Source organism: Lepidochelys kempii, chromosome 24, assembly GCF_965140265.1.
Source record: "Lepidochelys kempii isolate rLepKem1 chromosome 24, rLepKem1.hap2, whole genome shotgun sequence".
Classification (NCBI taxonomy): domain Eukaryota; kingdom Metazoa; phylum Chordata; order Testudines; family Cheloniidae; genus Lepidochelys; species Lepidochelys kempii.
In genome coordinates, this window is record NC_133279.1 from 4,424,270 (window position 1) to 4,440,492 (window position 16,223).

General features: G+C 49.7%; 1 protein-coding gene across 7 annotated transcripts in view; it reads right to left on the bottom strand.

The window, feature by feature from the left end:
* Nucleotides 1-16,223, bottom strand: part of MEF2D (myocyte enhancer factor 2D) — a 176,618-nt gene that overhangs the window by 60,544 nt on the left and 99,851 nt on the right. For all 7 annotated transcript variants that reach the window (XM_073323282.1, XM_073323281.1, XM_073323277.1 and 4 more), the window contains one exon: nt 65-268. In XM_073323282.1, the coding sequence (XP_073179383.1) occupies nt 65-268 (204 nt within the window). The remainder of the gene's footprint in view (nt 1-64; nt 269-16,223) is intronic.

Sequence of the window (16,223 nt, forward strand, 5' to 3'; positions counted from 1 at the left end):
TTACAAACAGGGCCTCCGACTCTAGCCTCATTGAGGGTGGGGAGAAGGGAAGGCCAGGTCTCACCTCGATTATGTCTGCATTGGTCCGGCTCTCGTGTGGCTCATTGTACTCGGTGTATTTGAGAAGCACCTTGTCCATGTCCGTGCTGGCGTACTGGAACAGCTTGTTTGAGTGGTTGAAGATGATCAGGGCGATCTCGCAGTCGCACAGGACGCTCAGCTCGTAGGCTTTCTTCATCAAACCGAACTTCCGCTTGGTGAAGGTCACCTGCAGGGAGAAGGCAAGAGATTCATAGACTCCTAGATAGATCCTGCAGCCTGACCTGCTGCCTCACAAAGGCCGCTGAGCTCCATCCAGTTTCCCCCGGACTGAGCCCAGTGACTTGTGTTTGACTAATGCGTCTCGTCCAGAAAGGCATCCAATCTGGATCTGAAGGGGGGTGGAAAGACTTTGGATCCATGTGGTTTATGTGGGTCATGGATCTCCTGACTGGGCCAGCCATGCTGCTAGCATGGACAGAAAGGGGCACAAAGGTTGCATATCACAAGCAATGGGTAGGCTACCGAGCGAGGCGTTACGGAAGATTTAAAGGGATATGCAGCTGGAGTGGTGGGAGCAGAAGACTGGGAAGGAGTTGGAACCATTTTGGTCATTAACCATGAGAAAGAGAGAGGGGAAAAGGGGAGAGAGAGCGTGCAAGAGACAAAGATAAAAGGGAGGTAGAGAAAAGGAGGAGTGAGAGAGGCATAGAGAAAGGGGAATGGAGTGAGACAGAGAGGGAAAGCAAATCACAAGGCAAGGACTTGCCCTCTTTATGCCTCAGTTTCCCTAACTGGACAATGGGTAGGATAATACTGAGCCTCCCCCTCCTCCTCTAGGCCCTTGTGGGGCCTAACCGATTCATATCCTCCAAGGCGGATGCTACCGAAGTGCAAGGATGATTATCGTGGTTGGAAGTTACATATTGCAGAATCAAGGGAAAATACATTTTAGCAAAATCCCCAACAGAGCCACCATCTGTCTGGCTTTTAAGGCTGATTTTTGAGCAGGAGAGATCTCTTTGGCACGGGCTGCTGTAGCTCAAAGCGCACGCTTCACTGGAAGCTGCGGAACTAAAGCCAAGGGGGCTGATTCGCAGTTCTGCTAAGGCCCCTTTACCCGACTCTGGCAGGCCTAAGGCCAGATTAGGAAAATGGGCCTCGGAGTCATTGAGAATCAGGCCCCGAGGCTCCAATGACAATAAGAACTGCAGACCCAATTCTCCACTGCCCTGCGCCTTGTCCAATCATTTAAACTAGTGCAAGTGGGTAAAGATCACCGGGGCACGCCTCATCACACCAGTATGACAAGGCCTTACAGTGGGTGTCATGGCCTTTTTTGTGTAATTATTTGCTCTTGTGCAAAGGGAGTGGGAAATGCTCCCAAACCCAAATGGTAGCGTTTTACATGCAATTCGCATGGGTGTAAACCACTGCACAATGCACCAGACAAACAGAATCAGGCCTGTAGGTTTCTGTGATCCCGTCTCAAAGGCATCGCAAATTCTGGGCCTGATTCTCTGTTGCCTTGAACCTCGCGCTGTCAATCTATACCAGTGCAAAAGTGAGCAGGAAATGCTGCCCATTCTGATCTGGGCATGACACTTTGCATGACAGGTGTGTGAGTCCCTGGAGAATCAAGCCCTCTCCCTTTGGCACCAAACTGGCACCTCTCGCTACTGCATGACACAGAGGTACCATCTAGAGCCCACTGCACATAACTCCCTGCCATTGTACTCTGCCTTCCCTTGACGGTCACTACGGGTCTTCTGTGCTTCTGGCACACATATAGTGGGTTCTCTCACACAGCATCCCAGCTCCTCCCAAGGCCACAGCCAATGCTGGCTCCTTCCCCCTTTGCTTCGTTAACCACTCACTGCTCTGGCCCTTATTAAATCCACCATTGCACCAGCCACCAATTCACATGCTAAGGGGCAAGGTGTCAGGAGTGCCCCAGTGCGCCACTCTGTAGCCCGCATGCTGCAGCGAAGAGAAGGGGGTCGGTGCATTAATCTCAATGGGTGGAGAAACAGAGAGGAAGGCCGGCCATGGGGTTAAGGTATCGGTTTGGGTATCAGGTACATGGGTTCCATTCCTGTCTCTGCCACAGACTCCCTAAAATAGCTACTTAATCTCGTTGTACCTTAATTCTCCATTAGTAAAATGAGGACAAGGCTCCCTGTCTTCATCCTTTATTTGTATTAAACTAACACATGCATTCTACGATGCCTAAGGGATTTAGGAACACAAGTCCCAAATCTCCCCATGGCGCTGTACATACATGCTCACCGTTCCCAAAGATCTTAGGGTCCAGGGAAAAAAAGGAAGAAGGGGGCAAGTGAGACACACAGCAGGGAAACCTTATGCTTTAGACAGGGTCTAACTAATAGGCTGTGTCTACACTACACACAAAGCCTGGGCTCTGACTCAGGTTTGAGCCCAAGCTCCACTTCCGTCCACTCACAGATCAGTCTGACTCAGGTCAGCAAGCACTTAGGACCTGCGTCTGAGGACCGTGCCTGTGGTGTGGGTCAGAGCCCAAGTCCTACTGGGACTCGGGTCCAATCCCTATCATTTTGCAGTGTGGATGCAGCTCAAGCCTGAGTCAGAAGGTCAGCATAGTGCAGTGTGTATGCATTAGCAGGGCTGAAGCTGGTAGCTGTCAGAGCCAGGATCCTGGAAGAGGTGAACCTCAGATCCGATCCCATCTGACAGTTCCTATGATTTGTCTTCCTGGTCATCCAGCGTCTTAATGGCAGAGCCAGGATGGAACCCAGGTCTTCTACCTGTACTGGCCTACTCACTGGGTCAGTTGCCTGCCTTGCCAGTTCAGGGTGGAAGCTCTAGGGCAAGGACTGTCTCTTCTTGTCTACATTGAGAAATTAATTCAGATTAAGGTAAGGTGCGAGTTTAAAGCGGAATAGTTATTCCTGATTAACTTCTTGCATGGATACTCTTATTCTGGAATAAAAGGTCCCTTATTCCAAAATAGCTTAATCCGCTTCCAAAATGGATTAAACTAATTCACTTTGGAAGTGGATTAAACTAATTTGGAATAAGGAACTCTGATTCCTGACTCGAGCCTCCACACAGGGAATCAAGCAGCCAAAGTTAATCAGGAATAGCTACTCCAGAATAACTCCCCTTACTATATGTTTGTACAGCACCTAGCGTCACGGTTCCCCAATCTCAGTTGCAGAGCTAAGTACTAGGATATTTCATATCAATAATAATAGCAGCTTGCCCCTTCTTTCCAAGGAGCATGGGAGGGCCAGTACGCACACCAGTCCCTTTCTTCCTGCAGGCACTGCTCTTTTCTCAGAGACATGCTGAACATTTGGATACTTTAAACACACCAGGGTTGTCTCTTCCGGTGTCCCAACACATCAGATACAGCCCTCAGCTGGTAAAGCCTTCACCACCGCTGCATCCCCACTGTCCTAATGACCTTGTCCGCGCGTTTTTCCACATCGCCTGTCAGATCTGGAGGGTCACTGCACTTGTGACCGCTTCCCCCATCCTCCCCACCCGCCCTGCCTCTAAATTAGCTGTCATTAACAATGTCGACTAAAGAGGCGTCCTTTGCTGGACGGATTCTCTATTCCTTTTGCTGCTGACAAATGGGAGCGCTGCCTGCCCTTATCTGCTGATAAGGCCACCTGATCCGTGGCAGGCTGCATCTTATTGCACTGTGCACTTCAGCAGAGGGCACGGCAAATGGAAACGGAAGAGCGTTCAGAGGATTGGCTTCTTATTGGATTGAAAAGCCTGGGTCAGGGAAGATTAAAGGGCTTGATTCTCCATTGCCCTGCAGCTTGTGCAGCCATTTGCACCAATGCAAAGCTGGGGTGTAAAACACCGCCATGCTGTTGTGTTTATTTTGCACACTCTTTGCACTGGTGCAAACGGCTGCTGGACAACCAAGAACCAGATCTGTCAGAGCGCAAACGACCTCCGGGCGTGCCTGCAACATCCTGCCATCAATCTCTCCCTCTGTCAGCCCCAGAGCTAAACTCACAACAGATCAGTCTCACATGCATGTAAACTCACTCCCAAATCCCAGATTTCACTACCGGAGCCTACTCTGGTCTGAGCTAGCCCCAGTCTTTGCAGCTTCCTGCTGCTCTGTATAGGGGAATCAGCCAAAACCCTGCTCAGGTGCGTGCCTCCTTTGGGACTATGGTTGGCAGGCCTCCCCCGTTACAAGGCCATAAAGACTGTAGCATGCCTGATGGTCATTTTAACAACTGGGCCCCGATCCTGTTAAACCCTTTCTCCCACCAGTAGTCCAATGACACACCCACAGGAGTAAGGAATACTCAAGAGAGAGCAAGGATTTGCAGGATTGGGCCTTTACCATTCAGACTGAAATAAGCCCAAGTCTCATTTACCCTAAGGTCTCTTTACATGGCCGTGGCGGCGTAAAGGGGTTTCAAAATGGGCGGAAATCCTTTCGTACTGCCAGACATTGGTGTAAAGGGGCCTTAAGTGCAAATGAGGATAATGCCCTTAGAATCACCCTCATGCAATTAGGGAGGGCAAAGAGGACCCAAGCAACCAATACAGCCAATCAAAAACTAAAGCAACGCCCCACAGACTTTGAATGCTTGCAAACAGCTGATGGAACAAGAACCACGTTGCTGAAATGACCCAGCCCAAAATTTTGAACAGCAAATAACTCTCGACAAAATTGTCAGAGGAGAAATAAAGCTTGAGGGAGAAAAAAACTGCTCTTGAATAATGTCCATCCATTAGGAAAAAAGCTGTAAGGTGTCCTTTGGAGGGAGGGACTGTCTCTCCCTGAGGTATGTTCTGTGCCTAGCGGAATGGAGCCCTGAGCTCACCTGGGGCTTCTACCATAAAGTGACACTGCATCAAGTTGGGGAAGCAGAGAAGACCCCACCAGTGAGCTAATAAATCTCTTTTGTTGTCCGGCTCTAACATCAGGATATGTATCTGCGGGCTACACATGCACATGAAGAGAGACAGTCCTGGCCCTGATGAATTTATAATCTCATCCACACGGACACTTAGCTCACAGCAAGCTGGGGTGAAAATCTACCCCACCGTAGCCTGCCGCACGCCAAGGTTACATCTACACTGTGTTCTGGAGCCCGCAGGAGCTCCACAGACTCAGGCTAGCGGGGCTGATGGCGGTGCTCTGAAAGCAGCCCTTTGAAGCTGTGGCTCAGGCTGGAGCCCAGGGAGCGGGGTGGTCCATTTAGGCCCCAGTTCAGGAAAGCATCCCTGGTTCAGATGGACTTCGGCACTTAAAGTTAGGCACCTGCTTCAACCCTTCCTTGAACTGGAGCCTTAGACTGTAGACTCGTGGGGGCAGGACCAGTCTCTCACTCTGATCCCCGGGCTTTGGCAGTGTTACCGGGGCCTTCGCCCTGGTCTGCGCTAGAAAATCAGAACAATCCACACCCCTGAGCAGCATAGTTAAGCCGACCTAAGTCCCTGTGTAGACAGCGCTAGGGCAATGGAAGAATTCTACCGCCTCTCGGGCAGGTGGACTATCGACAGCGACGGGAAGACAGACCCCCTCCTATCGGCGGAGTTAGCATCTACTCTGAGGCACTGCAGCTGTGCGGTGGTAGAGAATCGGTAACGAGAATCGGGCCCTGGCGTTTACATTGTGTTTCACAGCTTCCCACGCGGGACTTCGCTTTGGTGGCCGCCAGTTCCCCTGGCCTCCTCCCTCCCCCGTCTGGGGTGATTAAGTAGAAATGAGATTCGGCTCTAATCGTCTCAGCCCTTTTAAAGTGCAGGGATGGCACACCACGCAGCTGTTCTCCACCACGTGAGGCTGCTAACCCCTCGGAGACTGTGTCTTCTGGGCTAACTCGCTCTCCCTCTCTCTGACTCTGAGCCCTCACGGTCACGTTGCCAGGGTCTCCGAGAGCTCCGGCCTGCTCGACGGCAAATCAAATTACTTCAGGATCAGCACGGGTGTCATCGCCAGACTCCATCTCTCTCTCTGCTGCCCGCTGACAGATTGGGGGAGGGGGGAGGAGGCTTAGCTTTGCTGCATGATAAGGATATCTTGGCAGCTCGAAACTTGTGCTCCCAGGAGCTTAAGTGGGGAGCCCCTGGCCACTCTGGCTCCTGCTAGGAGAAGGAAATTAAAATGCCCCGTGTGGCCACATTTATAAGGGGCAGCTTCTCCCATTGAAAGCCATCTCATGCTGTCGAGTGGCAGAACAGTTTAGTATCTGAACAACTGAGTCCAGGGCTCAGAAACCAGATAGGTGGGCACTAGATAGATAGATAGATAGATAGATAGATAGATAGATAGATAGATAGATAGATAGATAGATAGATAGATAGAGGGGGTGTATGGGGATAGATAAATCAGTGATATTCAACCTTTTTTCATTTGCAGACCCCTAAAAATTTTCGAATGGAGGTGCAGACCCCTTTGCAAATCTTGGACATAGTCTGCAGACCCCCAGGGATCTGTGGACCACAGGTTGAAAAACACTGGATTAGATAATGAGGTATGCATGGGGATAGCTAGATAGCTAGAGGCGGGTTTATGGGGATAGATAGATTAGACACACAGAGCTATACACATGAACTGAGAGCGAGAGATTGAAATAAATCTGATCCTCCCGTCTGCAAAGAAAAGGTTTCTTGAAGAGCTGGGCAAGTAACTCCCACAGCAGCTGGTACGTCTTCTCACGACTCCAGGCGGGGAGTCGGCTCCGCTCTTATTCCTGGAATCATTCCCCCCACGAGCAGCCACGTGACAGCCAGGTTATCCGTGAAAACGGCCACGAATCCCCAAAGCTGCCCCAACGATGTTTTGTTCTCAAGTCCACCGAGCGAACCCCTCTCATCCACACTGAGGCCCCTTGACAGGGCTTGGGGCAGCACAAAGAGGCCTTAAAGCACAGGTAAATTTCATTTGGCGCCCAATTTGAAGCGCCTTCACGCTACCAGAGAAACATAAAGGGGCCGAAAGGTATCTCTGCACCTGGAGGAGGAATGCCCAGCTCGGGGAGACATACCCGCGCCAGCTCTGATCAAGCTAGGGCAGCTGCGGCACCGCAACCAGCTAGCCACCCCAAGCATGGACTCGTTCAGAACACTACATACGTCCTCCGGTGGCTAGCCCCGTCTGCTACGTCTGCCGCCACACCTACAGTCTCTTCCTAGGCGCTGCTCAAAGTGCAGACGTACCTTCTTAGTGCAACTGAGACTCTGATGCTGGGAATATAGGCAACTGATATTTGCTGACTCTTTTCACCTTCCGTTTAAAAAGATTGCTCTCCCCAGCTGGACGATGGAAACCTCAGCATGTGACTGAGAGGACCAGACGCACAGCACAAGTAATAGATACCTTGCAAACAGCTCATGGGGTTGAAAATTAGTAAGTTGTTTGATAGACACCGATGCACAAGAAATAGGTTCACAGAAACTGGATCTGTCCGTGAATGATTCAGCTACAGGTGATTGGGTGAAATTAATCCGAAAACTTATTTGTGTTACAACACTGCCTCTCAGGCTGCCTTCAGGGATTGAACCCAGAAAAGTGGATCTGAAAGCACAAGTTTCTAGTGCAGTGGTGGGCAACCTGCAGCCCGCGGGCTGCACGTGGCCCATCAGGGTAATCCAGTGGTAGGCCGTGAGACAGTTTGTTTACACTGACCATCCCAGTGGCTGCAGTTCGCCGTTCCCGGCCAATGGGAGCTGCAGGAAGCGGTGTGGGCCACAGGGTTCTGTTTACCAGAAGCTGGGAATGGGCGACAGGGGATGGATCACTTGATGACTCCCTGTTCTGTTCATTTCCTCTGGGGCACCTGGCATTGGCCACTGTTGGAAGACAGGATACTGGGCTAGTTGGACCCTTGGTCTGACCCAGTAGGGCCATTCTTATGTTTTTATACATGGACTAATCACTAGAGGGGGACAAAGAGCCAAATTTTGTTACCATGGGTTACACTTGCAATGAATAATGCAACCAGCTCTGGGGGACTATTTTAGAGGTTATTTGTATTCCAAATAAAACTTCATTACCTCTAAGTTTATCTGATCCCATTTCTCCAGCCTTCAAATAACAGTAAACACTGTGCCTTTGTGGGATAGAAAAAGTCAGAGATAGAGGTGGTCGGAAAAAAACAGGAAAATGATTTGGCAAAAAATTTGAAACTTGTTTCCATTTCATAGGCTTCAAGACAAACTCAGTTTTTTCATGAACTTTTCCCACAATACTTACTTTTTTTACTCACATTGTTTTTCTACCAAACCCGCCCTGTTTTTCAGGTTTTCAGTACACAACAATTTTGAAAATGATTTTTGTAAAAACGTCAGGAAAATATATCATGGAAAGTTTTGTGGAAGTGAGGGAGAAAAAATGATACTGTTGATGAAAAGTTTTGTTTTTGAATAAAAAAGGCTATTATTTGACCCCAAAAAAAGTTCACTCAAAAAATGATGACAAGCTTTACTTAGAGGTTTCCATTTTGGGAATCCACAAAACATCGTGCCAGATTCATTCCCAGTCTAATTGTTTCGCCTTTGACTGAGTCACACCAAGCATGAACTTGGAATGGCTGAGGACCTGCAATGGCACGTGGACAGACGACAACTGCACTAAGTAGGTACATAATGCTACCAAGTCCGGATCCTTCACTCAGCTCTGCTGATGGGGGTAGCATTTCACACACTTCAACCAGGTGTCAATGGCCACATAAGACGCACATCCCAAGGAAGAGTCAGGAGCTATAATGATTTGATGCGGTGTCATGTGTCAATCAACAGCCGATACACACTGTGCTGTGAGGTTTCAGTGCGCGGTGATGGGGGTCACGGTTGGAGTTTGTCTCGTTAGACCAACACAAATGCTGGCTATTCAACGCTATTCAGAGTGACCAATAAGAGGGATTTCTGGGAGAGATGGGGCAGGGAGGCGGCTCTTGGCCATGCCTGGAGGTCTGAAGCTGGAAAAGGGAGAGAGCAAAAAAAGCAAGGCCTGGCTGCTCTCAATCCTCTGAGAGAGGAAGGATGGGCCAGTGGTTAGGGTTTGGAAGACTTGAGTTAAATTCCCTGCTCTGCAAACAATGTCAGGCCACTTACCCAAGATTAACAACCCAGTCTCTGGCAGTGTCAGAAATAGGACCCAGGAGTCCAGGATCCCCAATTTAATGACTAGGTTATACTTCCTCTCCAGAAGTAGGAACTGAAGCCTGGGGAGTCCTGCCGGCCAATCCCTGCTGCTTTATCCACTAAACCCACCCCTCCTTCCACCCTCAGGGATAGAACCCCGGAGTCTCAACTTCCAGTGCTTAGTTCTAGCCACTAGCAAAGCCCCTGACATATAAAACCATCAATTACCATTATCCTGCCATTCAAGTCTACCAACATTATTGTGAAAAGGGAAAGAAACCCAAAACCTTTCAACTATAGATAAGCAGACAGGCTGGGATTTACATGGGCCTGACCCTCATCTAGAAGAATTAACCTTATAAGACTAAGAGGGTAATTAAATCTCATGTTTCAGGGCATAAGCTGATCACCATAGGGGTCAGGAAGGAATTACTTCCACACATGGTACTGTGCTATCAGAGGATTTTTGCCCTCCCCTGACACATCAGGCACTGGTCTTTGCCAGACCCGCCTTGACGGACTAGTGGACTGATGTGTTAGCGCAAATCTTATCCTATCCTCTAATGTCATTAGCGACTATTACTGGCTCTCCTCTCTTGTGTTTGGCTTCTGCACTAGGGACTTGATTCTGGTCTCACTGATCAATGGTAACTCCATTCATTTCAGGGGAGTCATCCTGATTTCCTGGCTCAGCAGACAGGAGCAGAAACATGCCCCTGGGCTCTCAGGAGAGCTCGGCGCAGCATGCTAGCCCTGAGGTTGCAAAGGCGCAGATACGGTCGGGCAAGGTCCCTGCGAGACAGACACAGCACAAGAGAGGAAGATTGGTCTTGTAACTAAGGCAGCAGACTAGCTCTCAGGAGACCTCTGTTCAGTTTTAACTTGGCCACAGACGTGCTGGGCTTTGGATCAGGGCCCCAGTGTCCTGGAGTTCCTTACACGGCAGAGGCCAATGATTATTTATGAATTAAATTTGCACAGGGAGCGGAATCACTGGTTACTCCCCAGAGAACATCCCCACAGGAAGGATGGTCTTGTGGCCAAGGCTCTGGAGCTGGATTCAGGGGAGCTGGGTTTAATTTATGGCTCTGGCCCAGACTCCCTTGTGTGACCTGTGATGAGTCACTTAATCTCTACAGTCCTCAGGTCCCCCATCTGTAAAATATTTCCTTGGTCTGCCTTTTCTGCTCAGATCATAAGCTTGAGGGGAGGGATAGCTCAGTGGTTTGAGCATTGGCCTGCTAAACCTAGGGTTGTGAGCTCAAGCCTTGAGGGGGCCGTTTAGGGAATCTGGGGCAAAAATTGGGGATTGGTCCTGCTTTGAGCAGGGGGTTAGACTAGATGATCTCCTGAGGTCCCTTCCAACCCTGAGATTCTAGGATTCTGCAGAGCAGTGTCCATGCCTTACTCCCTGTCAGGGCTGGCTCTAGGTTTTTTGCCACCCCAAGCTCTGAGAACACAACTGCCCAAGCCCCTGGAATTGGGCCGCCCCAAGCCCGTGCCTGCTTTGCTGGTGCCTAGAGCCGGTCCTGCTCCCTGTGCATGCAGCACCCTAGCAAAATGGAGTCTGGTCTAGTTTGTGTCCTTTATGTGCTACGGTAATACCTATAATAATGACGGATCAGTCATCTCTGAGAAAAGGGTGAGTGCCTGGGAACCCTTTTACACTGCACGTTCTTTGGGGCACGTGTAATGCGTTTGTACGGCTGCTATCACGGTGGGACCTGGACTCAAGGTGCTACAGCCATAGAAATGTTAAACAACGGCAATCCAAGAACCTGGCAAATTGCAAGTTCTCGGTGAGGTCTGGTTCTGCTGGGAGCTAGCAGCGCTGGTATGCAAGCAAGCATGTACACAGCAAAGAGCACACATCACACACGCACACAGGCATGTGCAGAGACATCCCACATGCAAAGCAGCTTTAACTGGAAGACCTAGATTTCCAGAGGCAGAGCCATGGCATGAAAGCACATGCATAATTCAGCAGCATCAGATTCCTTAACTACCGGTTAGCAACATGAGAGAGGAGAGATTCTCCCCTCTCTGAACCTCAGGAAAGTTTTCTGTGGAGACGGGGATGGAAAATTTACCAGCTGAGCTGCACAACGCATGGGCTAAGGATGCAGGGCAGACCTGAGCTTTGGATTGAAGCCAGTTTTCCCCACCCCACCCCAGAGAGAATCGAACATTTGGAGTCAGTCCCGCGCAACTAGTTCGGCCAGTTCCATAGTCATGCTATGTCCAAAACACATCCCTGTGGACAGTTTAGATCAGTGGTGGGCAACCTGCGGCCCACCAGGGTAATCTGCTGGCAGGCCGCCAGACAGTTTGTTTACATTTGCATGGCAGCCCGCAGCTCCCATTTGCATGGCAACTGGTTTAGATCTTTGAACTGAAACAATAGAGGGGAGAGAAATGATGGAAGAAAGGTGGAACCTTTGTTAGCGCCTAGAGACTGCAAGTGAAATCAGGGCCCCTTTCTGCGAGGTGGTACATACACATAGTGAGAGAAAGCCCCTCCCCTGAAAATCTTACAATCGAAACAGACAAGGGCAGGAAAAGGTAGGATTATTATCTCTGTTTTTCTGATGAGGAACTGAGGCCTGAAGACATTAAGTAACATGACCACAGTCACACAGGAAGACTGTAGCAGGGCCAACAGCAGGCTGCAGGTCCCAGGACCATGCCTAATGGATAAGGTGTCTGACTTTGGATCAGAGGGCTGTGTGCTTGCCTCTGATCATGGGTTCAGCTGGCCAGGTCTCAGCTATGAACGTAGTGGATTCTCCATCACACAAAGCCTTGAAATTGGAACTGGATTTCTTTCTAAAAGTTACACTGTACTGCTGCCGGAAGATAAAGGGCTTGATTCGGGAATCCCTGGCTGAGTTTCTAAGGCCTGGACTAGGCAGGAGGTCAGACGACAGGATCATAATGACCCTACATGGCCTCAAAGTCCATGAGTCTTCAGAGTGTCAGATCGGCACCCAATCCACTGGGCCACACAACCTGGGTCTGTGAGGGGCTCTGGTACTAAGGCCAATGGGACTATAGAAATACCTAAATAGAACATGGGCCACATCCTGTGCTGATTTACATCAGTGTACAGCCTGTGACCTCAACAGAGCTGAGCCCGTCTACACGAGATGGGGATCAGGCCCACTGTCTTCCAGAGCCTTGCTTTTTTCTTCCAAAAGCGACTTCTTTCCTCTCATCCTTGCTGGGCAAGGGAAGGAGAGGGGGAAATAATTGATTCCGAAGCCAGCTCAGATGACCAATTAAACAGCTCTGCTGCTTCGTTAACTTCCTGGCTCTGAGAGGGTTTTGCTGGGTTTGTTTTAAAAGCCAACTGATACCTTCCTTGATCATGCAAAGAGCGTGGTTCAAGGCGGGGGTGTGTGTGTGGGGGGGGGGGGATCTTTATGGAATCCGAGCGGTGTCAGATAAGAAGCATCCCCATTAGAAATGTTTGTGATTACAGTGAGAGGGTAGAGGGAGAACAAGATGAAAAAAAAAAAAAAGTGAGAGAGAGAGAGCTGCAGGAAAGATAAAGGCGCCCCTTGACTCGGCCCCAGGCAACCGTTCCAGCCAGATGTTCTCAAGCCCTCAATTGTCTCTCTCTTTGTATCAGACCACTTTGTGTTTTTATTATAGGTAACATGTACATGCTGTACTCTCTCTCTTTTTCTTTTTCCATTAGCCCCTTTATAGTAACTATAAATCCCACTGCCAGATTCCTTTTTTTTTTTTTTTTCTTTTTTGTCCTCACGCTGGCTCCCAAGCTGCCTGCATCTCTCCTGCTGGTGGCGCTGCGGCAAAGCAGGAAGAAAGGCGGAGGAGAGAGGTACTACGGGGAGTGAAGCGTAACCTGGTGGACTGGGCCCAGAGCGGAGACTCTGGAAACCCGGGTACTAGCAGCAGAACTGACTTCTTGGGTAAGTCACGTTCTCTCTGGGTCTCATTTCTCCCCCGATTTCTCTATTTAGATTGGGATCTCTTTGCGGTATGTACAGCACCTAGCTCACTGGGGCCATGATCTCAGTTGCTTTTATATTACCAAACACCTAGGAGCATGGACCCAGCCCCTGCGGTGCTTGATGCTGTACAGATACAGAACAGATGGTTCCTGACCGATCTAAGTGTACATCTACCTTTGAGCTGGGAGGGGCGTTTCCTCCCTCTGCTTGAGCTTGCACCTAAAAATAGCAGCGTGTCCCTCGCAGCACGGGTAGTAGCTTGGGGTAGCCGTCCAAGTACGTACCCGCCGCCGACACATTTTTAGGCACTAGCTCGAGCCAGTACATCTCCGGGAATCTCACCTCCAATGTAGACATACCCTAAGAACAAGACAACAGATGGATACTGAAGATGGGGGAATACAAGGTGACAATGACATGGTATCGGTCAGCATGATAGCCGGTGGTCGGGGATCCAGTGCATACAGCCAAAAGTGGTTCTTAGTCACCCGGGGGACATCCGCAGAGCTGTCAATTTCAGCGTGGGCTGTCGTGCTCAGCACCCCTGGAAATCCAAGCTTAAAAATCATGAGCTATAAAGAAAAAAAAGGCACTTTCTCTACGCTTTCTGGTTTCTGAGCCTTTTGGATCACACTTGGGTCATGTTCCCAAGCTGTTCTCTGCAATCGTGAGAGTTAGAAATGTACTTTTTTTAAAAAAAAAGTAAAGCAAGCTAATATTCTCACCTAATCACCTGACTCCAGGAGGTGGAGCTTTGAAAAAAGCACCAGGTATTGTGAGACTCGCAATAAAATTGCAAGCATTGGCAACCCTGAGTAGTAGCTCCTGTGGGAACCAGACTGTCACAGATGTCTTCTATTCCCCACCCTACCTTCACAAGCTCAGCCGAGAAAAGCACTTCACTAAGGTGACAGGCAGGCAGGCGGGAGAAACTGAGTCCGAGAGCCAATATTCCCCTCCTCATTCATTTTTACAACTTCTCCTCATAGTTATTTATTTATTCGATGATAGCAAAGAGGGAGTCCCTGATTGAGGTTCTGTGGTATTAGGCGCTGTACAAACACAGAAGCTCCCTGCCCCGAAGAGCCTACAATCTATGTATAAGATGACGGACCAGGGATGGACTATCCCTATTTTACAGCTGGGGAAACTGAGGCACAGAAAGGGGCAATGACTTGCCCAAGTTCACCCAGGAGGACAGCTGAGAATAGAACCCAGGTCTCATGCGCTGGGCAGTAGGCCATCTCACCCTGGTGTTCCTTTGTCACTAAATGAAATGGGGCAATTGGGTATTAGAGTCGAGTACAATAACTTTACTGATTGGGAAATTTGAGGCACGGAAGGATTAACTGTCTTGCCCACGGTGAGTCAGTGCACAAAGCCGGGAACTGAACCCAAATCTTCCACATCCTACTCCAGCGCTTTAATCTCAAGACCCTGCTCCAGTCCCAACCATCTTCTCACCAAAGCCTGACTAAAGGAACTCACATGGCATATAGCAGCTCAACCCCCCCTCCCGCGCCCAGCCCTCAACCTACAGCTCACTTGGACCCTGGGCTTTGGCAGCGAATTCACTCTTTCCTTTCCTAAAAGGTAATAAAAGAGGGCTAGAAGAGGCTTTCGGACTCCAGGATTACTAAATATTTTCCATTCATTTTAACTTTGAACAGAGCTCCAATAACCAGCTTTATATATGTTCTAACCTTCCGCCCATGTACGGCATTCAGCAATGCACTGGCATGCCAGATAGCTGTGCTGCCCCAATAAAAAAAGCTCCAGCTCCTTTAATAATCACTAATGCACCATTTCCTGCTCGTTATGGAAATAAACACTGCCCTGAGCAAGTGGGATACTTTCAAAAATATTCCACCACCGCCCCCCACTCCCCCGCACCTTTGCCCACCCAAGTGAAACTTTAATGAAGAAAACCTGCAATTTTCTGTTGTTTCACCGTGGAACAATAAAGCTCCTGGAAGGAACTCGCTGCAGATGGTTTAATGGTTTTCCTTTTAGCAGCAAAAGCCCTGCGCTGGGTTAGGAATGATGCGGAATCTCCCATCGAGTTTGACGGAGAAGCTACAGCGACCGACTGTGGGCCCAGAGATGAGACCGAAGACCAGTTTCGGGCTGCAGCCCCATCCAGAAGGGCCGCAGCTGAAGGCAATTGAAGGTGAACGTGCGCGGCACGCTGCTTGCACCTTTACGCCTCGCGTGTCTCTCCAATCGGCGAGCTCTTGGAATCTTTCAGTCCGAGGGGGTGCCACTGTGGTACCGTCCGACCTTGTCCCAGGCTAAGAGCACCCAGGTGCTGAGGTCCACATTGCAAGACTGGAGGCTGGCTTTGAAAGGAAGGCAAAGTGGTCCTCAGAAGAAGCACCTTTCTCATTGCAGGAGACACGGGGGTTCAGTTCCTGGTTCTGCTATAGCTGTCCCATGCGACCTTGGGAAGTCACTTGAAGCTAGGCTTCTTCAAGTTCTCAGCACTGCTGGGGTCCTATTTTCCAAAAAGCCTCTCTCTCTTCTAAGCTATAGAGGTCCTTATCCCATGTGTACCACCGTAGCCTCAAAGCACCTTCCAGTCGTGCGTTACGTGACACAATTAACAGAGGCCATTCAGGCACTGAAAGCAGAGCCAGATTTTCCATAGTACTCAGTCGCTCTAGTTGCGTGTCGGGAGCTGGGGATCTTTGGAAAATCTGGCCCCGGCAGTCTAGATCTCAACTCCACCCCGTTCTAGCCACTAAGCTAAACTTCCTCCCATAACTGGAGACAGGCCCCAAAATTCTCACTGCCCGCCCCTGAGCTCTAACCATTAGACACCCTGGGAGCAGAGCCCAGGATTTCTAACGCTTATTCCCCAGCCCTGACCACTAGACCACACAGCCTCTCAGAATGGGAAATAGAACCCAGGAGTCCTGCTTCCCACTCCCCAGTCCTGACCACCTGACCAAACTTTCTCCAAAACCAGAAAATGGAACCCAGGAGTCCTGACTCCCTGCCCCCAGCTCTAAGCACCGGCCCACCCTCCCTCACCGAGCTTTTATCACGCAGAATATGCACACCAGGGCTTTTATTTATTTGTTTTAATGTGCTTCA